Raw genomic sequence first — 23820 nt, forward strand, 5'->3', positions numbered from 1 at the left:
TGCCAGATTCTATGAAGGGTAAAATGTTGAGTCCTGCCCTCAAATAGGGAAGACAGAGAAGGTACACAAATAGTATCATTTCCACAGTGGTTTCATTCATTTAAGAGATGTGTTAATTACTACTTTGTGCCAGGTGTTGTACTGGATATTGGGGAACAGAGGTGAATGAATATGATTCTCACATTCATGGACCCAGAGCAGTTTAATGCAATATTGTATCTAAGCCTAGTGCTTTACCAGGTCACATCTCATAGCCTATCCAATATATTAAAATGCACACACATTCTACGTTAAATACACGTGTTTGCTGTTTAATCTAGTTTGAAGTACTTGAAGAATTGGAAGAACCAGTCGCCGAGTGTGGAAAATTGTTCTCAGATCTTCCCCCTTCCCTGTACACACACCGGTTGCCTGGTGAGTTTGCAGTTCCTCCCCACCCCATCAATGTTGGGCTTTGGGCAGTAGAGTGTAGACAGAACTAACACTGTGCTGAGCTCGACATTGGAAGCCACTTCATCTTTCTGTTTGCCTCTGTTCTGGTTCTGTCATTGCGTGTAAAGAACATGCCCCCGCTAATACTGTCTCATAGAGGGCATGAGGCTAAATGAGGTAGCCTATGGGATGGTCGTGGAGATGTACCTGGCACGAATGCTCCGGAAATGGCATGGCGCCTTTGCCATTATTACTTCTGTTACTACTACCGTGTTACTCTGTTTTGATGTATACTTGTCTAGATGGTTGTGCATGATTTTTAGGTTTTGGATAAATATTACCAAATTACTCAACCACTAGCAGGAAAAGGTGATGTTCATTTCAACTTGAGGTCAAAAGTGTTGCGAGATCGGGATTCCTAGGAGCCAGATCATAGACTCCAGCTCAGTCCAAGACCTGGAAGGCAAAGAACCTCTACGAGGGTAATGCCCTCATAAGGACTCTCCGTTTGGACTCTTAAGGGGGTGTCCACCCCATCAAAACTCCAGAGGCTGCTAGCCTTCCTCCTTCCAGAAAAGGAAATAACCACCGCGCCCGTCCTAGCTGTGGCCGGAGGTTCAAGCGCCCGGGCTGCAGGGACTAGTAGGGGCGCGCGATCTGTAGTGGCCTCCGTCTTCCTTGTACCTCAGGACGCAGAAACCCGCCCCGCTTTCCTCCAGACCTCACCGCCCGAAAGACCCTCCAAGACCCTCTCGGGGCGCCCGCAGTGCTCCTTAATTCGCAGCTCTACAGAATGAGACCAGCGTGGCAGCTCCCTTTCAGGACGGCTCCCGAGAGAGGTGAGAGCAGCCCCTAAAACTCAAGTAGGAAAGGCGTTTCTTCCTAACCGGGGTTGGGAGTGCTGCGCGCTGCCAGCAGATGGCGACAGAGGATGAGCCTGCGGAAAGCTGGTAAGCGGAAGGCGGAGGCGAGGCGAGGACCGACATCCCTCATGCCAATGGCAGCACGGCGTGGAAATGGTTTACCCAGTCCTCAGTTCTCTAGGACAGAGCTTGAGCCTTCTGGGAAACCGCATTTCCCTGACTGAGTGTTGGGGAAGCTCGAGTGGTTAGTGGGGGTGTCAAGTTGGGAAGCTAGACGTTCACTTCCTTGTGCTTCTCTGAGAACCATCTATTGGTCTAAAGGTGCTAGAACTGAGGCTGGTGAGCCCCTTGGGGCCACCTCAAGGGCTAATAAGATCTCAAACGCTCTTCTCTCCGTCCCTTGTGGTATCCTGGATTATTGTGAAAATGTATAGGGATTCCTGGGGAAGGCATAAGGATTAAAATATAAAATATATAGGTTTAAATATAAATAACTTTATATATATATATTTTTCTTGTAAACCAATATACAGTAGGAAGTTTAATTCCTTAACTTTCGTTTTTCTCCCTAGCCTTTTTATAGCCAACAAGAGCAAAAGCACACTGCAATTTCTAAACCAATTGCAGGCGTTTCTGCTCCTTGAAGCCTGGGAATTAATGTATATGCTCAGTCCCTTTTCCCTTAGCTGGCCATTGAAGAAATTGAACCACAGGATTGGACTGTCCAGAATCATTAGCCAGAGTTCATTTTGAGTGGATATCTTTTAGTTCTTCTTCAACACTATAACCAACCTTTACCAAAAGCAAAAACAAAACAAAACAAAAAACTGCAGACACCAGTGAGTTCTGTTCACAAAGAATGACTCCTTATGTCATCACACCAGCGAGGAATGGACCAGCCTCTGATTTTCTCTTCTTGGCTGACTTTATAAGGTTGGATGCAGCCCATGAGGATCATGCAGCAAAGACAGAAAGTGATGGAGAAGCCCCACCTTTAGCTAGTTTGTATGTTTCCACTTCATGTAGCTGTTGGAACACCAGTCTCTCTAATGTGCTCTATGGGATAGCTGTTACCTTCCACTAATTTATATCTATGATATATAAACCTAAAGTATCCTTTTAAAAATTTTATTCAGTTGGAGAAAATTTTCGTGCATGCCAGATATAGTGTTAAGCATTGGGATTGCCAAGATGAATCTAACATTGTCCTCACCATCCATTAAGTCACAATCTAGTAGATGAGTAAAAGTAAAAAAATTTAAAAACAGAGTTATAAACATAATACTGAAGTGAACAGGCTGCAGTGGTAGCACAGAGAGGGCTTCAGGGATGCTGTCACAGAGGTGGTAACATTTGAGATATAGATTCCAAATTCAGATGTGTTTTGCTGTTGCAAAATTCTAGGGTCTATGTGCCCAGTTCCTGATCATTCCAGTGATAATTTTTACCTAAAATTTAGGTGGCAAATGAATTGTATTATAACCACTCGGAACTACTGTGTTTCTGGTTCGTCTTGTGAAACCCATCGTTGGTTCAGAGGCATGGAAGCAGAGGTCATACAGCAGGTAAGCTCAAGCAGTGATATATGACAGGGCTTTCAGAATTGGGGCCGTGAAGAGCAGGCTTTATTTGCATGCTATTTAAAAACAAGTTTTTGCAACTGATTTATCCTATAACACACTTACATGAATAACTCAGTGGAGATTTATTTGCAATAGTAGGATCAGGTGATTTGAGATCTTTAATGTGTGTGGTTGTAGCAGGATTCTGAATATTCGATCTTTGCTGGATGCATAGTTTGCAAATATTTTCTCTCATTCTGTAGGTTGTGTGTTTAGCATGTTGATAGGTTCTTTTGCTGTGCAGAAGCTTTAATTAGGTCCCATTTGCCAATTTTTGGTTTTGTTGCAATTGCTTTGGGTGTCTTTGTCATGAAATCTTTGCCAGTGATTATTGGCATATTTTCTTGAAGACAGCATCTTTTTTCTAACATTCCATGGGTTCAATCTGATGATCTTGAAGCAATGACTCTTGTTTACCTTTCTCTTCATTGTAGGTCTCAAGTTTCTCATCATTTAATAATTTATACAAGCTCTCGTTTGTCTCTTTAATATTACAAAGAATAGAATCGATAGAATAACCAAACTCAATAAGGGCATGCACATTACATCCACGTTGATAAAAATGACCAAAGGTATGCAAAGCAACCAATTTGCCAGATGCATTAAACACTGGGGAGCCTGAAGACCCATCAGAGAAACAAGTATCGTAACTAAGCGTGTGCGTGTCCCAAACCTCTGATAGGAAACTTCTTTGGGTAAACATAGGGTATACATTACTGGTGGTATCACGGAGATCTACCAACCCATCTTGACAATCGTTTGGATATTTTTTCAATCGTTCATTTAGAGGAATCACAGTACAACCATCTATTTTCTTGATCTGGCCTTGGGGATGACCAATTAAATAAATCAAACCAGTAGATGGTTGAGGAGAAATCTGTCGCCATAGTCCTGGAGGAAATGCATTTCCATTTTCTTTTAGTTTTAAAATGGCATAATCTAGAGTTTTATTGGAAAAAAGCCATGGCTCAATGGAAAACCAATTGTCACGAGCAGGGCAGAACTCTGTATAAGTGAAGGTTACCTTAGCACATTTGCTAATTATATCTTGCCACAAACTTTCACATGTGTTTTCACCTGCTATAAGATGTACAACGTGTCGACAGGTGAAAATATAACCACCATTGAAGACAAAGCAAGTAGCATTGCCTGTGTTTCCATTATTGTCCCATTCCATGAACCCAACTGACTTGCTGTGATATGTAAGCTGTTCACAGGTTGCAACTGAAACAGAATTTGCAGTCATTTTTCCAAAGTCCTTTTTATATATGTTGAATTGCTTAGATGGTGAAAGATCCATTCTCTTTTGTTCTTCCTGAAAATATTTTCTTATCCACTGTGCCTCCTCCTTAAAATTCGGATAATGATGCATAATGGCTTCATTCAACATTTGAGAATTCTTTAAGAGGTTAATTGCCTCCTTTTGGACATCCAGATTAATAGCATACTGCCTACTCAGATGTGGTCTCCGCCTAACTTGTGAGTTTATTTGCCAATATTTTCGGGTCAAACTATGAATGTAATAATTTCTAATCCTGGGAATTGTCTGGCGAGTTTTACCTTTAATATAATGGCTTAGATCCTGAGGTAGGAGAATTTGCTCTCTGCTGTGTTCTACATCTTTGGTCTCTCCATCTTTCTCTGGTTCATGGACTTTTTTCTTAGGCTGTATCAGACTCTGGTGATTAACTTCATCAGTGGCATTTTCATTCTGTTTAATTTTTTTATGGATATCTTTCCGTTGTAATTTTTTTGAAATGTCCATTTCTAAGACTTTTCCAGATACTTCATCCACCATGGACTGTTTTCCATAAATTTTCTTATGACCTTCCTTTAGTTTCCATTCAAATTCACCTATGTCAGACCGAAAACGGCCATCCTTGCATAAGGCTCCTTCAATAGTCTCACCCTTCAAGGCATAAATACAAAGTTTACTTCCTTTTTCATGAAGTTCCTTTATCTTAACAATCTTCTTTATTGTCCTTCCTATAGCAACAACATGAAAAAGAATGCATTCCATGTTTGGATTTTCACATTGGCGTAATATGTGTCCATCTTCTTTGCTACTCTTTCTTTGATGAAATGTAATTTTAAAATGAGAATCACTAGGCAGGCACTTGAGAGGCATTCCTAAATTTATATGTCCATCTATTGTCTTTTCTTCATAAACAATAATATTCTTATTAAACTGATTCTTCATCCTTTCACTGAAATAGTCATTAGCACTCAGGGCTGAGTAGATACTCTCACTGGGTTTACCATATGCTGTAAACACACTACGGTCTAATTTTCTGGAGTTTTCATTCAAACTAAAGGTGAAACAACATTCTTTGTTGTTCAAATTTGGATTCTGCATTTCAAGGGCTGTTTCATGCTTGCTGACTTCACTTTCAGGCTTAAAGGTGCTGCTACACTTTCTTATGCCAGATAGACAATGATCAACAGGTGTGTCAGCACATGTCCGCTTCATGACAGTATCCTTAAAAAGGAAAGGTTAAAGAGGTTAAAAGGAATCACCCTTAATAATGTTTTATATTTTTCTGATGATAGAACTAATAGATATTCTGAATAAAAATTGGATAATATAATGGTTAACGAATAATGGAGAAAAAAAATCAATCACTGTTCTATCACCAGAGATATTCATTCTACATTTTATTTTAATTTTTATTTTTTTTCTCTGTATACTTTGATTTTGTTTTCTGATTTTTAAAAGTAGTACTTTGATTTTCAATAAGGGTCCTAAGACCATTTAATGGGGGAAATACCATCTTTGTAACAAATGGTGCTAGAATAACTGGATATCCAGATGCAAAGAAATGAGTTATACCTAACTTGAAGTGGATCAGAAATAGCCCTCTATTATTTCATATGCAGATCTAAATCTTATGTTTCTTAAATACTATGTTGCATGTGACTTTATTTTTCACTAGGCAATGTGTCACTACTTTGCGCATTAAGCAACCTTTGAAACCACAAGCTGAGGGGCTATAGAATATTTCACTGTATAATAATTTGTAATCCATCCTTTCATTGCTGAATATTTAGATTATTTCCAGATTTTTACTCTAAATATGACAAAATTTCCTACAAATATAACATTTTTGTCTGCACATCTGAATATTTCCCTAGGTCATATTCCCAGGAGTGGAAATACCACAACTGAGGATATAAACATATTTTGCAACATATATTTTGCCTAACTGCCTTCCAGAGAATTGTATCAACTCACCCCATCCCTTCTCTCCAGCTGCTCAAGGAGACCAACCACAGTCCTATGGTTGATTCCCTAAAAGGATCTGAGTGTTACTATTTTAAATGTTTGCCAATTGCTATATAAAATTCTATCTAATTTGACTGTTTTTAGAATGTACATTTATTCACTTACTAGTGAAGCTGGACTTACTTAATTTATCTTTTAGCTATTTGAAACATCACCTTTCAAGGATTCCCATTAAAAATCTGTTTAGTTTCTGTTCTGTCAATGGTTTTGATAGCACTAAGAAAATATATTAAAATGACAGATAAATAATAGGATGGAATACATAAATAAATAAATATAAATACTCAAATACAATCAGTTGGTAGTAGCCCAGGATACAAGATATTGAGAATCTGATGGCAACAGAAATGAAAAACGTAAGTAAAAAACATTATATGATAGGAGTCAACATAACTTGGAAGGAAATCATTGTGAAGTCTGAAGTATTGGATCTAGTCTATATAAATAGAGGAAAAAGCCTGGAGAGAGTAAAATCAGAAGGTACAGCTCAGCTTGGATCATTTGGTAGATGAAATGGAATGAGCTTAGGTCTCAGGAATAGTGATTTCCTTTTTGTCTTGGGACTCTCCTATCACCTCATGTTTTCAAATATTTATTGCCCAAATCTATCTCTGCAGCACTGACCTCTCATCTAAGCTCCAGATATTAATATTTTGTTGCCTCTTTGACATCTACTCTTGGATACGTCAGAGACATTTCACTCTTAGCCCCTTCAAAACCAGAGTCATAAAATTTAATTGTGCCCCTCTTCCTGTGTTGCTGAATCTGATAATGGTGTCATTACCCATTTGACTACTCAAGCTAGTATCCTGTGAATAGTCCTCAGTGTCTCCTCCTTTCTCTTACATACTGTGTTTTTTAAAAAATATAAAACATATTATGCAGGCAAAAGCAGTTTATGACACTTTATATTTCATATAATAAACATCCATGTATCTCCTTCCCAACCTAAGAAATAGCACACTACAAATTACATTACAAATCATTAGAGGCATACAGTGTGTCCCTCCTTCATCTTATTTCCTTTTCTCCTTCTCATGGACCACCACTAAGTCTGAATTTGTTTTAAAATTATCATTGTCTTACACTTATTTAGGGACATATACATATGTAGTAAAAGTATAAATAGTACACTGTTTCACTTTGCTGGTTTTGATTGTATATAAACAGATCCAGCTGAATGTGTTCTTCTGTGATTTGCACTACTTTTTTATTTGATTTATTTATTTTTTTGAGACGGAGTCTCGCTTTGTCACCCAGGCTGGAGTGCAGTGGCACAGTCTTGGTTCACTGCAACCTCCCCCTCCCAGGTTTAAGCAATTCTCTGCCTCAACCTCCTGAGTAGCTGGGATTAAAGGCGCATACCACCACACCCGGCTAATTTTTGCATTTTTAGTAGAGACGGGATTTCACCATCTTGGCCAGGCTGGTCTTGAACTCCTGACCTCGTGATTCACCCACCTCAGCCTCCCAAAGTGCTGGGATTACAGGCATGAGCCACTGCGCCTGGCCTGCATTACTTTTTTGAGGTTCATCTTAGTTGATGAAATTCTGTATCCACTTTTACAGTTAGAGATAATTCACTGAAGAAGTAAACTGTTTATACACATTTCTGTTATTTCTAGGGTTTTTCTAATAAAAGCAGTGGTTAATTTTGCTATGAATATCCTCAAATATGTTTCCTGGTGCACACGTACAAGGGTGTCTCTCAAGTATAGACTTAGAAGTGGAATTGCTCAACTTCAGAAATAGAGTTTAGCAATATTTGAAAACATGAGGCAAGGAGAAAAGGAAAATGAGTAATCACCTTTATTATAATAGATATTGCCTTATTATTTAACATAATGGTTGTACCACCTTGCACTTCCACCAATGAGAGAGTTTTCATTATTCCATGTCTTCATCAAAGCTTGGTGTTATCTGTGTTTTAATGTTTCCCTATTTTGTGTGTGTGAAATAGCATCTTATTGAGGATTTAAACAGTAGTTTCCTAATTACTAATGAAACTGAACCCCTTTTCACACTTCAATCTCTAAAATGCTTGTTTATGTCTTTTGTTCATTTTTATATTGGATTATTTGTCTTTTTATTATTGATTCTAGGAGTATTTTAAATATTGTAGATACAAATTACTTATTTATGATACGTGTTAAACGTCTATTCTGAATTTCTTCTTGATTTTTCATTCTCAGGTGTCATAAAGGAGTTAATTTAAATGTTGTCAAGTTTATTAACTTTATATCATTAGAACACCTTTCACAGGATAATTCTGTTTTTTTTTTTTTCTAAAAATTGTAAAGGTTGCTTTTACCATTCAAGTTTTTAGTCGGGAATTATTTTTTGTATATAGCTTGAAGTAGGTATCACTGTTTATTTTTTTGCATGTGGATAACTAATTACTCCAGCGATGCTGACTGAATTGTTCATTCTTTCTCCACTGATCTGTACTGCCAGTTTTGCCACATAAGATTGTTATGGGTTGAACTGTGTCCCCTCAAAACTCACATGTTATAGTCCTAACTCCTAGTACCTCAAAATGTGACCTTATTTGGATATGCAGTTCTTGTTGATATACTTAGTTAAAAATGAGGTCACACTGCAGTGGGATGGGCCCCTAATCCAATACCCCCGGTATCCTTAGAAAAGGGGGAAATATAGACATAGAGACAGACACACACAGAGTGAAGATGAGGTAAAGAGCTGTAGGAAAAACATGACCAACTATAAGCTAAGGAGAGAGTCCTAGAACAGATCTTTCCCTCACAGCCCTAACAGGTAACGAACTCTGCTGACATCTTGACCTTGGACTTTGAACCTCCGGAATCATGAGACAATGCATTTCTGTTGTTTAAGCCACACAGTCAGTGGTACTTTATTACCCCTAAGAGACTACATAGTCTGGACTTTTCTAACAAAATACATGATGCAGAGCCCTCATGATCTAATCACCCACCAAAGCCCCATCTCTTAATGCCATCACCTTGGAGATTAGGATTTAAACATATGAATTGTGGGAGATGCAAAGATTCACACCATAGCACAAACTAATACAAAGATATTGTCATATCTTGAAATTTGTGAGTCTGTCTCTACTCTCTCTGTTCTGTTCCAATGGTATATTTTTCTGTATATTCACCAAATACTGTCTTAAGTTTGAGTTTTTCTACTCATTAGTATATCTTGACATTGATTTATGTCTCATTTTCAAGTCTTCAACAAAATAATTTTCTCCATAAATGGTTAACAAATAATGTTTACATTTCTTCCTAAGTAAATAATATTTTTCTAGGCATTATAAAATAATTTTTGAGGGATTACATTTTCTGATATTGCTGACTAAGCTAAATCCATTGTTTTGTAAATATCAACCTTAAACCTAGCCAATTTCCTACATTATAATCATTCTAATATTTTATCTATAAACCTTTTTTGTTTCAAAAATAGATATGATACCATCTGTGAATATTTCATGAATATACTTTGTTCCCTTCTTTTTAATCCTCAAATATTATCTTTTACTATTTTTTATTATCACACTGTATTGGCTAAATTAAATTTTATTTACCAGCTAAATAAAGGCAGTAATAGTGAGAACTCCTCTATTCTCCCTCATTGTAAAGGAAATACTTATAATGATTCATTATTTAACATGATGTTCCCTGTGAGATTTTTGAAGATGCCCTTAATCTGGCTAAGAAGCCTTCTGGTATGTTTATATTTATATATTTGATAGTAATAGGGGCAGCCAAGATAAAGTAAGCCCATTATTGCCTATTATTTCCACTAATTAAAACTAAAGTCTTTGGAAAAATAAAAAAAGCAGCATCCTGAGCTTCTACTCTGGCCACCATGGAATAACATAGAACTAACTTATACTCCTGCCTGAAAATCCTGGAGAAATGGACAAAATACACAAAATGGTTTCCAAGACATTCAGCATTAGTCAAAGGACAGTGGTACTTGAGAAACAGAAAAACAATGATGCAAACTCTATGACTGCCTGAGCTTACTGCCTGAAAAGAGGCTCTAGGCCATGGTGCAGGGAAAAGAATCCAGACAAAGCTCAGTAGCAACTGAGTTGAGGAAAAGGAACTGAGTTCTGGGAAGCCAATGGGTTTAGCTTTTGAAGGGCAGGAGAAGACTGTACACAGAGGGTCCCCATAAGTCTTCAGATGACTAGTGGTCTGCACATGCATGTGAGGAAATCACCTAAGTCAGGGAAATCAACTACCCAAAAAGATTAGAAGGAACAATCCCTGGAGATCTTACAGGGCTGGGAATAGTTGCTGTTCCCACCAGACCTAGGGAAAACATCATAATTCATGGGGCATTGAGCACAGTAGCAAAAAGAACATTGCCTCAGCAATAGGGAAATATTAGCTCTATAATATACAGGCAAAACATTACAAGAAAAGAAAACTACAGGCCAATATAAACATAAATTCAAGAACTAATAGGTAAATACCAGGAATGCAAGGTTGGTTTAATTTTGAAAAACATATCACTGTAATAAGCCAATTAGAAAAATTAAAATTTCTATATATACATAGAATCATCTCAACAGACATAGAAAAAGCATTTGGTGAGCCTGACATCCATTTCTAATAATATCAGCAACCTAGGAATAAAAAGGAAACTTCTTCAATCTCATGAAGAACACTTATGAAAACCTTACAGGTAACATCATACTTAATGGTGTAGGATTGAATGCATTCCCAAGACTAGAAAAAAAGGCAAGAATGTCTTCTCTGGCAGAATCTCTATACCATTATGCTGGAAGTTTTAGCCAGTGCAATAAAAAACAGAAATAAATAAAAGGCATCTGTATCAGAAAGAAATTAGTAAAATTATCTTAATTCATAGATGACAGGTAATCTATGTAGAAAATTCTGACAATATATGCAAGACTTTTGTCCTAAAATATATTGTAGGAAATTAAACTGGACCTGGCTGCCTTCCCCAATTCAGGTTCTGCTGAATGATCAAATGCAGCCCTGAGGAGCCCCCTTGGAGACAAGAGGGATGCCCCAGGTCTGAAGGAGTGAGGCAGAAGAACAGGACCTGGAGGCAGGGAACCTAAGGATGATTCACACTCACTTCCTAGAACTGAATCAAAAGGAAAATCCCACCTCTCCACACTCAAGTAACAAAAGAATCAGAGGCTCCTCCCTTTGCAAATTATGCCCCCAGTTCCTGCTTTCCAGTGCATTGCAGATGAAACATGGAAGTACCTCTAGTTGGTCCCCTCCCTCAACCAATAAAACTGGTTGTGGGCCACTGCTTCATTTACATAGGGTGTAAACAAAGTAACCAATGAGAAACCTCTAGAGGGTATTTAAACCCCAGAAAATTCTGCAACCAGTGCTCTTGAGCCCGTTGCTCAAGCCTGCTCCTACTCTGTTGAGCATACTTTCACTTCAATAAATCTACGCTTTCGTTGCTTCTTTCTTTTGTTGCTTTGTTTGTATGTTTTTACTAAGCCTTTCTTTAAAATGCCAAGAAGCAGGACAACTTTTAGTGAAGACCCTGCATTGGTAACAGGAGGAGGATTGGGGAGTCACTCCTTCATTCCTAAACCTCAGAAGAAGTCGTTGCCTGGGGTGTGGATTCCTTGAGGGCCATGACAGGGTACTAAGTGGCCTGAGGATTCAGTGCCAGTCCTAGCTTGCCCTGTGAAACCTCTGCGGGAGGCGGTAGGGTCCAGAGGGAGGAAGCACACATCCAGGCTCTGCTACATGTACCACCTACTGTGTGACCTTGGGCTACTTGTTTAACATCTTTGAGCTGTGCTTGGTAAGTGAGAAAATATATGTGAAAGGCCAGGCTCTTATGGGGACCCTTGGTAAGTGTGAAGGGAGTGGAAACTTTTGAGGTAATCGTACTTGCATCCCTAAAGGAGGATTGAAAAACCTGCCCTCCTCCTAATCTCCTCAGAAGCTATCAAAAAAGCAAACATGCCAAACAAATGTAATTGTTCTTTCCACACTTTGATGGGACCTGAGTTCTTAAGGAGGCAGTACAGAAAAGTCCCCTTGCCAAAAAAGAGTGGAAGTGGAAGGAGGGTCTAGGGATAGCAAATTCCAACTAAAACATGTCTCTTCCTTTCCAGGGTTGTGGGAAAGTATGTGTTAGTGGTGGTGGGTTTTCTGCTTAAGGTATAGCAAGATTTCTAACTAAATAGGGTAAATCAAATTATCTGGCTCATTCAGAGGGCAGGCAGCTCCCCTGTGACTTTACCCAAAGACATTCAAAGCAACTGCACATAGTTTGTTTTCCCTCTAAGTGAGAAAGCGGGAAGGTTACGGTTCTCTGTGCATCTCCCATTGAGATGTTAACCTGATTCTATCACTGCCTCAGAGACCTGGTAAAAAATCTGGGGCTTATCAAATGGAGAAATGGATGCCCAGGTCCAGAAGGGCTTTGCCCATGGCCTCTCATGTTCAGAGTCTACTGGAGAGCCAGGACTCCACCTGCCTGACAGTCCCAGTCTGGGTCTGGGTTCTTGCCACCATTCTGCATCAGAATCACCTGTGGGTTTCTTGAAACACAGATTGCTGAGCCCTAACCCAGAGGATCTGACTGAATATATCTGGGGTGAGGCTTCAGTCTGTGTTGATTCTGCCATCCTAGGGGCCAGGCTTTGAGCACCCCTGAGTTAAGACAAAGAGCAGCTGACCAGGCCCAGCTACCTTAGCTCCTCTCTACTCTGAGGCCTTTCCTTGGTGGTCCTCAACTGCCTTCTCTTCAGTTAAGAGTCCTAGAAGTCAGTCACTCTTCCCTCTATAGCTCTGGGCTCCAGAAGAGGGGCACACATGGGAAACGAGGACCTGGCTCTTTTGAATGTCCCTTCACTGAGCCCTAGAATGCTCTGTGGAAAGGGCCTTTGGGATGCAGCATTTCACCTTACCAGGAGGGGAGTGTCTACAATTAAAATTAGAATAAATTATTGGATTGGGTAATCTGAATTCACTGTAGGCCTTGTAAGAGCTCATGTGTGGTCAGGCATATTTGGAGATGCCTGTTATGCTTTGTTGGTAAGAATAAAAGAGTTTTGAATCAGCAGAATTTAGAGCAATATGTTCTGTCAGCAAGTTAGCTAGAGAAACAGAAATGACTGAGGAACAATAAAGAGGAAGGGACTAAGGTCCAGGACACAAGTCAGAGTATAGATGGAATCTGAGCTGAGATTCTAAGATTCTGGAGTCTTCTATGTACCTTCTCAGTCTCGAGGCCTTGAAGCAGAGCAGGAATTGACTATATTCACAGCATTCCCACAGTGAAATTATGCCCAACCCCTGTCAAGATAGCCAAAGAAGCAAATAATGCACCGGGAGGTAAATATCCAAATGAAACAGAGTAGGGGCAGGACTCTGCCTCCACCACCAATAATGCATTTTTCCACACCCGCTGACTACCAGAACTTGCATCTCCACTGGTGCCATCTTCATTGGCTGTGAGACCTTAAAGAAACTAAGAACCATTCTACCATAAATCTCATTCAAGGGAGTTAACTTTATCACTTGCATGAACCCAGGACCAGCAGAATGACCAAACTTTACCTCATTGCTTGCCTCATTATTATGTGAAAATCCCCACCCAGGGAGGGACTTATCCACCATTTTTTGATCATGTGATATAAGTACTAACATGATTTCTCACTGTGCCTGCACACTCTACAGTCCACCCAACACATACAGTGATATTAGCATACCTCATGCTTTTCATGTCAGCTTTTTTTAAAACAGCAAAAAGACCTATCCTTAGGGAGCCATCTGGAGAACTCACTCCAGTGCTGTCTCCTTTGTATTCGAGAACAAGCCCCTAACAAAGCCTTGTCTGGGAAACTCACTTGGCCTTGTGTCAATTTCTATTGCATGGGAGACTAAAAACTTGTGACTGGTAACACAAGAAACAGAAAGTTTTAGTGTGATGGATGCCACAACAGTGGCAGAGGTGGGGAACTGGACGACAGGGTGGGACCTGCAGGTGTTAAAAGCAGAAACAGCATGGGTAGGAGTGGTGGGCTTTGGAACAGCACAGAACCTTCCTATTCCTTGACTTTCTCTACCTTTTCTCCAGATTGTAACAGACTCAACCCTTGTCTTTCCCTGGCCCCTACTTCTAAGCCTGGCCAGGACTGGAAAAAAGAATAATAGCATAAAGAAAGAGAGAAAGTGGCCCCCATCCCACCTCTCTGACCCCTCTTGTCTGATGAGGAAAACCCAGGCATGTTCCTTAGAGATTCCAAGTCTAATGGAAGGGACACAGAAACTGATTAGTGAGTCAACAAGCACTAGACTTATTGGTCAGTTAACAAGCACCCTTCTACCTCTGAACCTTTGTAATTGCTGCTTTCTCTATCTTCAATGTTGTTCCCCTAGATATTTCTAGGACTCACCTCCTCACTCCTTTCAGGTCTCAGATATTACCTTATCAGAGAAGCCGATTATCACCACTTCCAAAACAGCCTCCACCATTCTCTTTTCCCTTCCGCCCATATCAATACACACACACACACACACACACACACACGTGCATGCAAACACACACACACAATTTATTTTTCCTTGCTCCCTCTATAGTGTCAGCTCCAAGAGAACAAGGATATCACCGTATTCACTGGTATATCCTTGGTGCCTGTGATGTACCAGACATGTAGGTTTGCAAGAAATGTTCATTGAATAAATGATCAAAGTGATTGAATGAATACTATGTACTCACCACTGTCCTGGCCCATTAGAGACACAGAAGAAAAAGGCAAAGTTCCTGTCAGTGATAAAGTGCTTGGGTTTTAGGGTCAAAACTCACTTGTCATTTCTGCTCCCTCTCTGATCCCCACAGTTTAAGCCCTACATTCTCCATCTCTCTTTTCCTTCACACCTCTCATCCACTCCATCCCCTCCTCTCTGCCCCTTCAGCTCCCAGTCTCAGGCCACCCCAGGCCCCCTCCTCTTTAGCCTGGATGTTTGTGGAATAGCCTCCACTCTCAACTCTTCTGTCCCTTCAAGCATCTTCCCATCCCTTTTCCAAGGCCCATGAGGCTAGAGTGTTCTGGCCCCTGTTCACCCCTGCCTCTGCCCCACCTTCTGCTGCTCAGCTCCTCTCCCCTTGGTCCCAGCTGTGCTGCCCACTCAGGCCCTGGACAGGAAGCCCTAGACATTCTCAGAGCTTGTGCACTCACCATTCTGTTTGGCCTTCCCTTGGGTCTCTTTAGGGCCACTTCAGGGGCCTCTTGACTTCCCCAGCCAGAGTAGCACTCCAAGGCACACACCTGCCACTTTCTGTTACCTTTGTATGTTCTTGATCCACTAGCAAAAACTTTCTATTTGTCTGTTTCCTGGATAGTCTCTTTCACTCTTTAACATGTAAGGTTCACAAGAGCTGGGACTCTGTCCTTCTTTCACATGCCTAGTCTCTAAAGTAGAAGCTGGTCAACAAAGTTTGCTAACTGAGGGGCCAGGCTTCAAATGCATTCTGAACAAATACCTCCCCTCTGTTTTCTGTCAAATTGGAAAACATTTCCCTCCAGGTGTGGTGAGACTCCCATAAGACGTGTATAATGTGTCCAACAGACTGTTGCATCTGGCATACATAACTTATGATCTTGACCATATAGTTTCCAGGGGACTCTAAGTGTGGGGGACGCTGATGGAGTCATGACTCCGTCTGGGGGATGCTGATGGAGTCGTGACTCCATCTGTGCAGAGCTTTTGTCTGGAGAGGGAGATTCCAGTGCTAGAGGTTTCTCCCTTGAGGAGTTTACGTAGGATGGAGGAAGCAAGGGTTTCTCGTCAAAGCGGCAAGACACACTTCAGAGACCCAGAGGTAATAGCAGAAAGTCTGCTAGGAGGAGCCACTCACAGTTCTCTGGACAATCTTAAAGCTGCATAATGTCAGGATGACTAACCTCTGTCACTTGTGCCTTGTACTTCTGATCTTTCTAGTTCTTATCTTGTCTGGTGACCTTGGAGAAAACAGTGCACCAGTCATATTGCCCCTTCAATCACCCACTCCCTGCTCTGCCTTCATGCACCAGGTTTGCCTATTCTCCCAGGCACCCAGCAGCAAAATAAATTAAACAAGACCAAAATGAATAGAGAATATATCTTGTTCAAGATTGGAAGACTCAACATTGTTAAGATGCTAATTATCCACAATTGTGTTAATTTTTTTACACAATTAACACACAATTCACACAAACACACAAACTTTGATCCAGATATAGCACCATACAAAAAATAAATAAAACTTAAAATCAATTGCAGACTTAAACCTAAAACTACAAAACTCTGGAAGAAAACTTAGAAATGTTTTGTGATCTTAGATTTAGCACAGTTCTCTGATGTAAAAAACAAAAGCATGATCCACAAAGAGAAAAATAGAGACAGTAAACTTCATCAAAGTTGAAAACTTTTCCCTCCCAAACAGGACTAAGAGGATGAAAAGACAAGCCACACAGAGATAAAATATCAGCAATTATCACAAATATTATGAGAAAAGCAATATGACAAAGGACTTGTTTCCAAAATATGTAAAGCCCTCTCAAAACTCAGCAATAACCAACCAGGATAAAAACGGGCAAAATATTTTAATAGACGCTTCACCAAAGAAGATATGTGGATGATATAAACACATAAAAAGATGCTCAAATCATGAGTCATTAGTGAAATGCAAATTAATACTACAAAAAGATGCCATTACATACCTATGAGAATGAATAAATCAGAAAAACTTTGTGTTGAAAAGTGTATGAAACAACTGGAACTCTCACACATTGGTAGTGAGCAAGTGAAATCATACAGCCATTTTGTAAACATTTTGACAATTTCCTATAAAATTAAAGTTATGTCACACACTTTCCATGACAGCAATTCCACTGCTAGGTGGACCCAAGAGAAATGAAAACTAATCTTCATACAAAAACCTGTATGCAAATGTTCACAACAGCTTTATATACAAAGTCCCCAAATGGGAAACAATTCAAATTCTTTTCAGTGAGTGAATGGATAAACAGATTTTGATACATTCACACAGTGGAATGCTACTCAGCAATAAAAAGAAAAACCTATCAATGCATGAACAACACTTATGACACTTAAGTGGAATGTTCTAAGTGAAAGAAGCCAGACTCAAAGGGTATGATTCAGTGTATGTTCCATTTACATGATGTTCTGGAAAAGGCAACACTAGAGTAATGAAGAGATTAGTGGTTGCCAGGGACTGGGGTGAATAGGGGATTAGTGGGGAGAACAGGGAATTATTTAGAGTGATGGAACCACACAAGGAATTATTTAGGGTGATGGAACGGCTTTGCTTCTTGATTTTGGTCATGGTTACATTACTGTAGGCATTTGTTATAGGCCATTCAACTGTATACCAAAAAGATTGAATTTTACTGTCTATGAAATAAATAAATTTAAAGGAAACAATAAAAGTTAAAGCCTTTCAAATAATCTGTAAGACAATTAATTGGGTGTAGGGGTTTTTGTGTTCATTTCTATCACTTTTTTTGTATCTTCTACTTTTTCCACTTTTTCTAAATTTATATTCCCTTGCTTTGTTGCCTCTTTTATTTTGACTTTTCCCTCTTGTTCTATTTTCCAGACAAATAGTTTGGCAGTATTATACCCTCATTCTGTTCTATCATTGGATGCCCTAGACTAGTACTGCCCAATAGAATGTCTGCAGTGATGGAAATGTTCTACATCTGTACTATCTAATTCCACAGCCACAAGTGCTTGTTCTTAAGTACTTGACATGTGATGTAACTGAGAATTTGTACTATTCACCTTTTTCATTATTTGATTTTAGTTAAGTTGAATTTAAATTTAAATTTACATAATCACATGTGATTAGTAGCAACTGTCTTGAACAAAATAGCCCTAAACATTTTAACATTAATATTTAACTTAACAAAGTCCAAAGTGAATTGAGTAACTCCTCCTAAGCAACACAAAGCTAAAGTCTATAAACACATCTCCTTTATTTACAGAAGAAAATCCAAAGACCTACACATGGAATTCAAAGAAAAAAAAGATACTGTAGCTATTCTCCAGAAAGCTATTCTACCTCTCTCCCACTTTTTAGGAGCCATACATGTATGGAAATGAATTCATGCCAGCTTAAGAATATCTATATGTGCCCTCTCAGTCACAAGGTTTTGTGCTGAAATGGGTGAGCTACTTAAACTGGGACAATTAGATGGCAAAGAGAAGTTTCCTCAGGAAACCAGGATAGACTCATTATTGGGAGAGTAAAGTACCGGATACTACTGCAGCTCTATTTGTCACTATGCAGAAAGCCAGTCGGGGATAGCAAGAAAAGCAGAACATAGGAACTGAACACACAAACAAGTCCTTAAAGAAACTGTATACCACTGAATGAAGAGCTCAGCTGAATTCTGGAATGTCCACTCATGTGAGCCAATGAATCCATTTTATTGTTTCACAATTAGAAAATATTTCTACTGGAAATATGGAAAGCTCTTATTGATATAAAGCCTATTTTGATCTTGGCACCATACTACCTTATCAGTACAGAAAGCATTATTTGCATACCACATTCTTGAATTCTCCTTGTACAGCATCAAATAAAGCTATCCTGTCCCCCAAATATGTTTTCCTGTGTACATGACTATACTCAGGCCATTCCTTCACCCTTGATACACTAGTGAAATGTCATTCATTCTTTTTAAAAAATAAATTAGTGTTAGACATACAGAATGCATAATTAATGTACATACTTAATGTATACAACTTGATGAGTATGGAGATACATTATTACCACAATCTATGCCATCAACCTATCTATCACCTCCCAAAGTCTTTTCCTGCTCTCTTATTATTTTTGTAATAAGAACACTTAACATAAGATCTATCATTTTAGCAAGAATTTGAGTGTACAATAGTGTTAACTATTGGCACCCAGGCTGTACAGATCCCTAGAACTTATTCACCTTGTATAAGGAAACTATGTACCGCCTGACTAACACCTCCATTTTCCGCTCTTCCCAGCCCAACAACCACTTCTACACCTGAGTTTGACAATTTTAGATTTATTATTCATTAATAAATCATTTCTCATATGACACTGCTGTAGTTTCCTAAGTCTGAATTAAGCATTCTTCTCTCTGTACTCTAAAATCACTTGTTTATGTCTCAAATTAGTATTATCAGTTTGCATATTTTGAGCAAAATAGTGTGGGTCAAAAACCAGTCTCTGCATTCTGACGGCCTAGGTTCAGATCCTTGCTCTGAAGTCCGTTACTTCTGCAACTATAAGCAAGTTGAGCTTCAGTTTCTTCTTTTGTAAAGTAAGTATGATAATAATACTTACTGCATAGTTCTATTAACTGTTAAATGGAATAATCAATATAATGGGACACAATTCCAGGCCCACAGTGTTTCCTCAGTAAACATTAGCTGATTATTTTTGCCTGTCTACACTTTCCAAGATTTTAAGTGCCTATATTGTTTGTTAGTCATCTTGTTGTCTTAAGACACGTTTAGCACTGTTAACTCATACCCTATCATTTTGCTTTCCACAAGCACTTATGTGTATGAGCTCCCCAAATATAAACTACCTAAGAGAAAGACTTATAACTACCATTGTTTAAGAACTTATCTCCAAGAACCTCATATGGCACTATGGTTAGACTATCACTCCTGTGGGGAGTTGTAAAAAAGTAGACACACCTCTGAAACTTCAGGTCTAGTCCTCTGGTCATCTCCCGTGGCACTAAATGACTTGTTTTCTTCAGTCTTCATGGAATTCATGATGAGTTCAGAGAGAATATAACTAACTTCTACTAGTGGATAAGATGGAGAAACAAGGATTGAATTTATTCTGCCACGTGAAATGTCTAAAAAAACCCAAAAAAACAAGATCTATGAAATAACCACTTTCAAACACTGGACATCAGGTGGTGTGGGACCTCATCTCTAATATCTGAGAAGAAAATCATATGAGGTAAGCCCTATGGACATTTAGCTTACTGTATGCAGTTTCCAAGGCATATCTTAGGAAGGAGAAACAGGCAGAGTCTCACAGTTTCCCTGAGTTGAGAAGACAAGGTGGGAGTTTGGGGAGGCCAGGATGACTGGAACTTGTATGACAGAGTACTAGGGAGAAGAGAGCCACAGGAGCACACAGTATCAGAGATCTGCAGTGGGTATCCCTTGAGGTTTCAGCTTGGTCAATGCATGGGTGGAATGAAACGGTTGAAAAGGAACAGGAAAAGAATTACCCAAAAGGAGTAGATGTAACAATTTCTGAGGCTCATACAGGACTGTGTATAATTTCAGTTCACAAAAATCTGACTAGAAAGCTTCATAATTCATGAAGTATCAGGGAGACTACTCAGAAAGGTATTTCTTCCATAGTGGGACAAAATTAGCACTAGTTCTTGTCCCACCTAAAAAATAAAAGCAAGCTTTGAAAGTATAAAATGGTTTCCATGTAAAATATCAACGTACTAGAATAAAGCTCAAGAATATTGACAGAAATGTAAAAATTTCTGGCATCCAATGTTGTGAAATTAACAACGCTTGATAACTAATAAAAAAATCAGCAAGCACTTAAAAAGTGGATAAATATGACCCATAATGACAGGAAACATCAGTGAATAGAGACAGGTCCAGAAGTGAGAGAGATGATAGAACTGGTAGTCAGAAATATTAAAAGTCATTACCTTGAATTTCTGGCCAAAAAGGAGTAACAGGGACTGGATTTCCACCTAGTCTGAAAATAAAACAAAACAAAAAAGAGCAAAATATATGAAACCATGGTTTGCAAGGAACTGGACATCATGCAATTAAGGACAGTGACAATTGAAATGCATCCTATAATCCACGTTAGCAGACTACCTTGAAGGATTCCAGGCCAGTGTTGCAAGGAAGGGCGGCAAGACAAAGCTAGTTGGAATTCCAGATTTCAGGAGACAAAGCTGAGAGACCAGGGTGACAAGAGGTCACAGGCCACAGACCTGGCGGGAGACCCGCACAGAGAGGGAACTCCAGATAAATGAAGAGGGTTGCCCTAAAGCATCCAGCTGTGTACTGATCAGAGCAGCAGCTGAGAAAACTTCCTAAGGCCAGGAAGGAACCACCCTAAAACTGTCATAGTCGAACTTTCCTCCAGCCCTCTCCCTGTAACCCTTTTAGGGATCCCCATTTCCTCATTTCTAAATTAAGGACTTTGGCTCAGATCAAACTTTTATTGTTCGTGTGAACTGGTTCCTCTCAGCTTTTTAAAAAGGATTCCAGATCCCACCCTCACAGACTCTGATTCTGTATGTCGGGGTGTGGCTATGGAATCTGCACTTTTACCTGCCTCATCCCGCAACTCCCCTCTCAAACGCGCACCACATTGTTTGAACAGCTGCCTCTGTCACCGCAGGATGACCTCAATGCTTTCCTAAAGTCCCAGAACCTATGAAGGTCACCTGTGCTTGAAGCTGTGCTTGCTTACAGAAACAGACTGCATGTCAGTAACCACCATGCTACAAGATGGGAAACGAACTTAGAAGCGCTACCCTAACCTGAATCGTTGCTAATTACCATACCTAAATCTTTGCCCTGGGGAGAAATGCAGCTTGCTAGGTACATGTAGTGTTGGGGTGCACAGGAAATACGAGACTGCCGCACTCAGCGCTTTCTGGAAAGCCCCACCTCTTTCCAGGAATCCTTGCTCTCCAGCTACTTGCCCTAAAAGACCTTAAGAAACACCCCCACACTACACCCCAGGCACTTTGAGCAGGAGCTCCCCTACTCCATCCCTTGATCAGTGAATAGTTTCTGCTCTACTTAAGGGAACCTGGTCTCGTTCTATGGGCGTGAACGGCACTGGGCAGGGATAGGACCCACCAGGGTCAAACGACCCTCTTGAGATTCAGGAAAACCCAGACGATCTCCAGGTATCTTTTCAGGAGTAAAACTCTTGGTCTTTGAAGCTGAGGGGCGGGGAAGGGAATTACCACACTGGCGGCTGCCCAGCTCCCCATCCAAAACCTCCTTGAGTTTGGGCTGAGGTCCTTCTGCCTATTGCTTTTGTCAGCCATCTCCCTAAGAGAACTCCAGGTCCGACCCAGAAAAAGAAAAACCACTCACAGAACCGGAGAGTCTGTCCACACAGTGCACGTGCCAGTCAGCGCCCACCGCTCTGGATTCGCAGGTGCCGGAAAGGCTGCTCTTTTGTAGCTCTCAGCTGAACTTTTCCCGCCTAGAAGGGCGCGCCGGCGCGCGGCAGGAGCCTGGGAATTGACACTCTCGCTGGCCAATGGACGAAGAGTCTCTGAAGGCTATTTTTCTCTCATTGGATGTAAATGACTCATCTCTGGCCTAGGGGATTGCGCGCCAACCCGCCCACCCTCCCTATTTGGCTGGATGACCCACGCGGGTCTTAGCGATCCCTTCCCCCTCACCACTGAGTCCAAGGCCAGCTCCCACCTCCCAGGATAAACTAAGCAATCACTGCCCTGCTCCTTCCCGCTCATAGGCGTCCCCTGTCTCCCAGTGGAGGCCAAGGAGGAGCTGCGCGGCAGCTGGGCCGAGTGGGAGGCGCCTGGCGGTTTCGCGCTTTCCGACTTTTGATTGCCAGCGGGAGCAGCGCGCTGGCGGGAGCTGCAGGGCAAATAACCCGCCAAGTTGCTTCGGTGTGTGGTAGTTGCTGTCGTTCTGCAGCTGCGAGGTGGGCGACGATGGCGGGACGAGCATCCAGGCGGGATCCGCTGACCGCAGCAGAGAGAGCTCCACCTGTATGATGCAGAGACCCAGTCTCAGAGCAGGCTGCACCCGCGTCTGCGTGAAGTCTACAGATACCTGGCCTGCTCTGCAAATGAACTAACTTCGCAGAGGGGCTGGCGAACACAGACAGTGCCAGCCTGGACGAGGAAGTGGCCAGCACTGCTTAGGCCGGGTTCTCAGGACGCGCATTACTGAGTGAGGTACTTTACCCTTCGAATGAAGACTCCAGAGTTCGGCCTCCCCAAACTGATATCAAAGAAGTGCTTTGCATGGGGCTTGAGAAAACATGTTACTGTTTAAGAAAAGAACGTCTTACTGTCTGAGACCCTGAATAGAGAGAGATGCCTTTAAGTATTGGGTGTTATTTTTGAGAAGTTGGTCAAAGAAGGGGAGAAGATGGTTGATTAAGTGGGAGTGGTGACAATTATTTTGTAATTCATAGAAGGACAGATGTTTATGTAAAAGTTGATAGTTTTGGTGGAATAATCATGAACATGTTTCTGAACTTAATGTAAAATATACAGAGACCTCTAAAATCACTGCTTAAATTACACGGGTCTTGTGGTTTTCAGAAAGAGCAAACTTTAGAAGTATAATTGTAAAAATAATGTCATACAGACAAAGAGAAGAGAAAACTTAATGACAGCTTTCTCAAATCGCTGTTATTCCTGAATCATCTGAAAGCAGTACACGTGACTGGCACCAACATACATCAGCAAGTAAATCGTTGCAAAAGGATTGATCTTCTTTTTTGTAGAATCCGGAGGAAAAAAATCTATGAAAAGCAAGAAGTGGTAGAGAATGATGTTGTCGAAATTGCCTGACATCATTGGAGATAGAGAATTTACCCTGGAAAAAGGCACTCCTTAGGGAGGAGC

General features: G+C 40.5%; 1 protein-coding gene across 3 annotated transcripts; it reads right to left on the reverse strand.

Annotated features, from left to right (window-relative positions):
* Positions 1-3057: 3057 nt before the first annotated feature.
* FAM111B (family with sequence similarity 111, member B) lies at positions 3058-22419 on the reverse strand. 3 transcript variants are annotated; one of them, XM_011968419.1, is made up of 4 exons: positions 22307-22418; positions 20890-20934; positions 19895-20061; positions 3058-5396 (listed from the first exon to the last, which is right to left on the reverse strand). In XM_011968419.1, exons 3-4 carry the CDS (start codon positions 19973-19975, stop codon positions 3282-3284), a joined length of 2196 nt encoding a protein of 731 aa, XP_011823809.1. In that variant the 5' UTR covers positions 19976-20061; positions 20890-20934; positions 22307-22418; the 3' UTR covers positions 3058-3281. The 3 variants fall into 3 exon arrangements, with proteins under 3 accessions (XP_011823809.1, XP_011823810.1, XP_011823811.1); XM_011968420.1 differs by lacking the exon at positions 19895-20061 and having other exon boundaries at positions 22307-22419; XM_011968421.1 differs by lacking the exons at positions 19895-20061; positions 20890-20934.
* Positions 22420-23820: the final 1401 nt, after the last annotated feature.

Source organism: Mandrillus leucophaeus, unplaced genomic scaffold (genome assembly GCF_000951045.1).
Source record: "Mandrillus leucophaeus isolate KB7577 unplaced genomic scaffold, Mleu.le_1.0 Scaffold842, whole genome shotgun sequence".
NCBI lineage: Eukaryota > Metazoa > Chordata > Mammalia > Primates > Cercopithecidae > Mandrillus > Mandrillus leucophaeus.

Coding starts and splice junctions, on each gene's coding strand:
- FAM111B (XM_011968419.1), bottom strand. CDS start 19,975: ATGAATTCCATGAAGACTGAAGAAAACAAGTCATTTAGTGCCACGGGA. Junction 5,397..19,894: donor CTAGACCTGAAGTTTCAGAG/GTGTGTCTACTT, acceptor TTCCTTTTTAAG/GATACTGTCATGAAGCGGAC.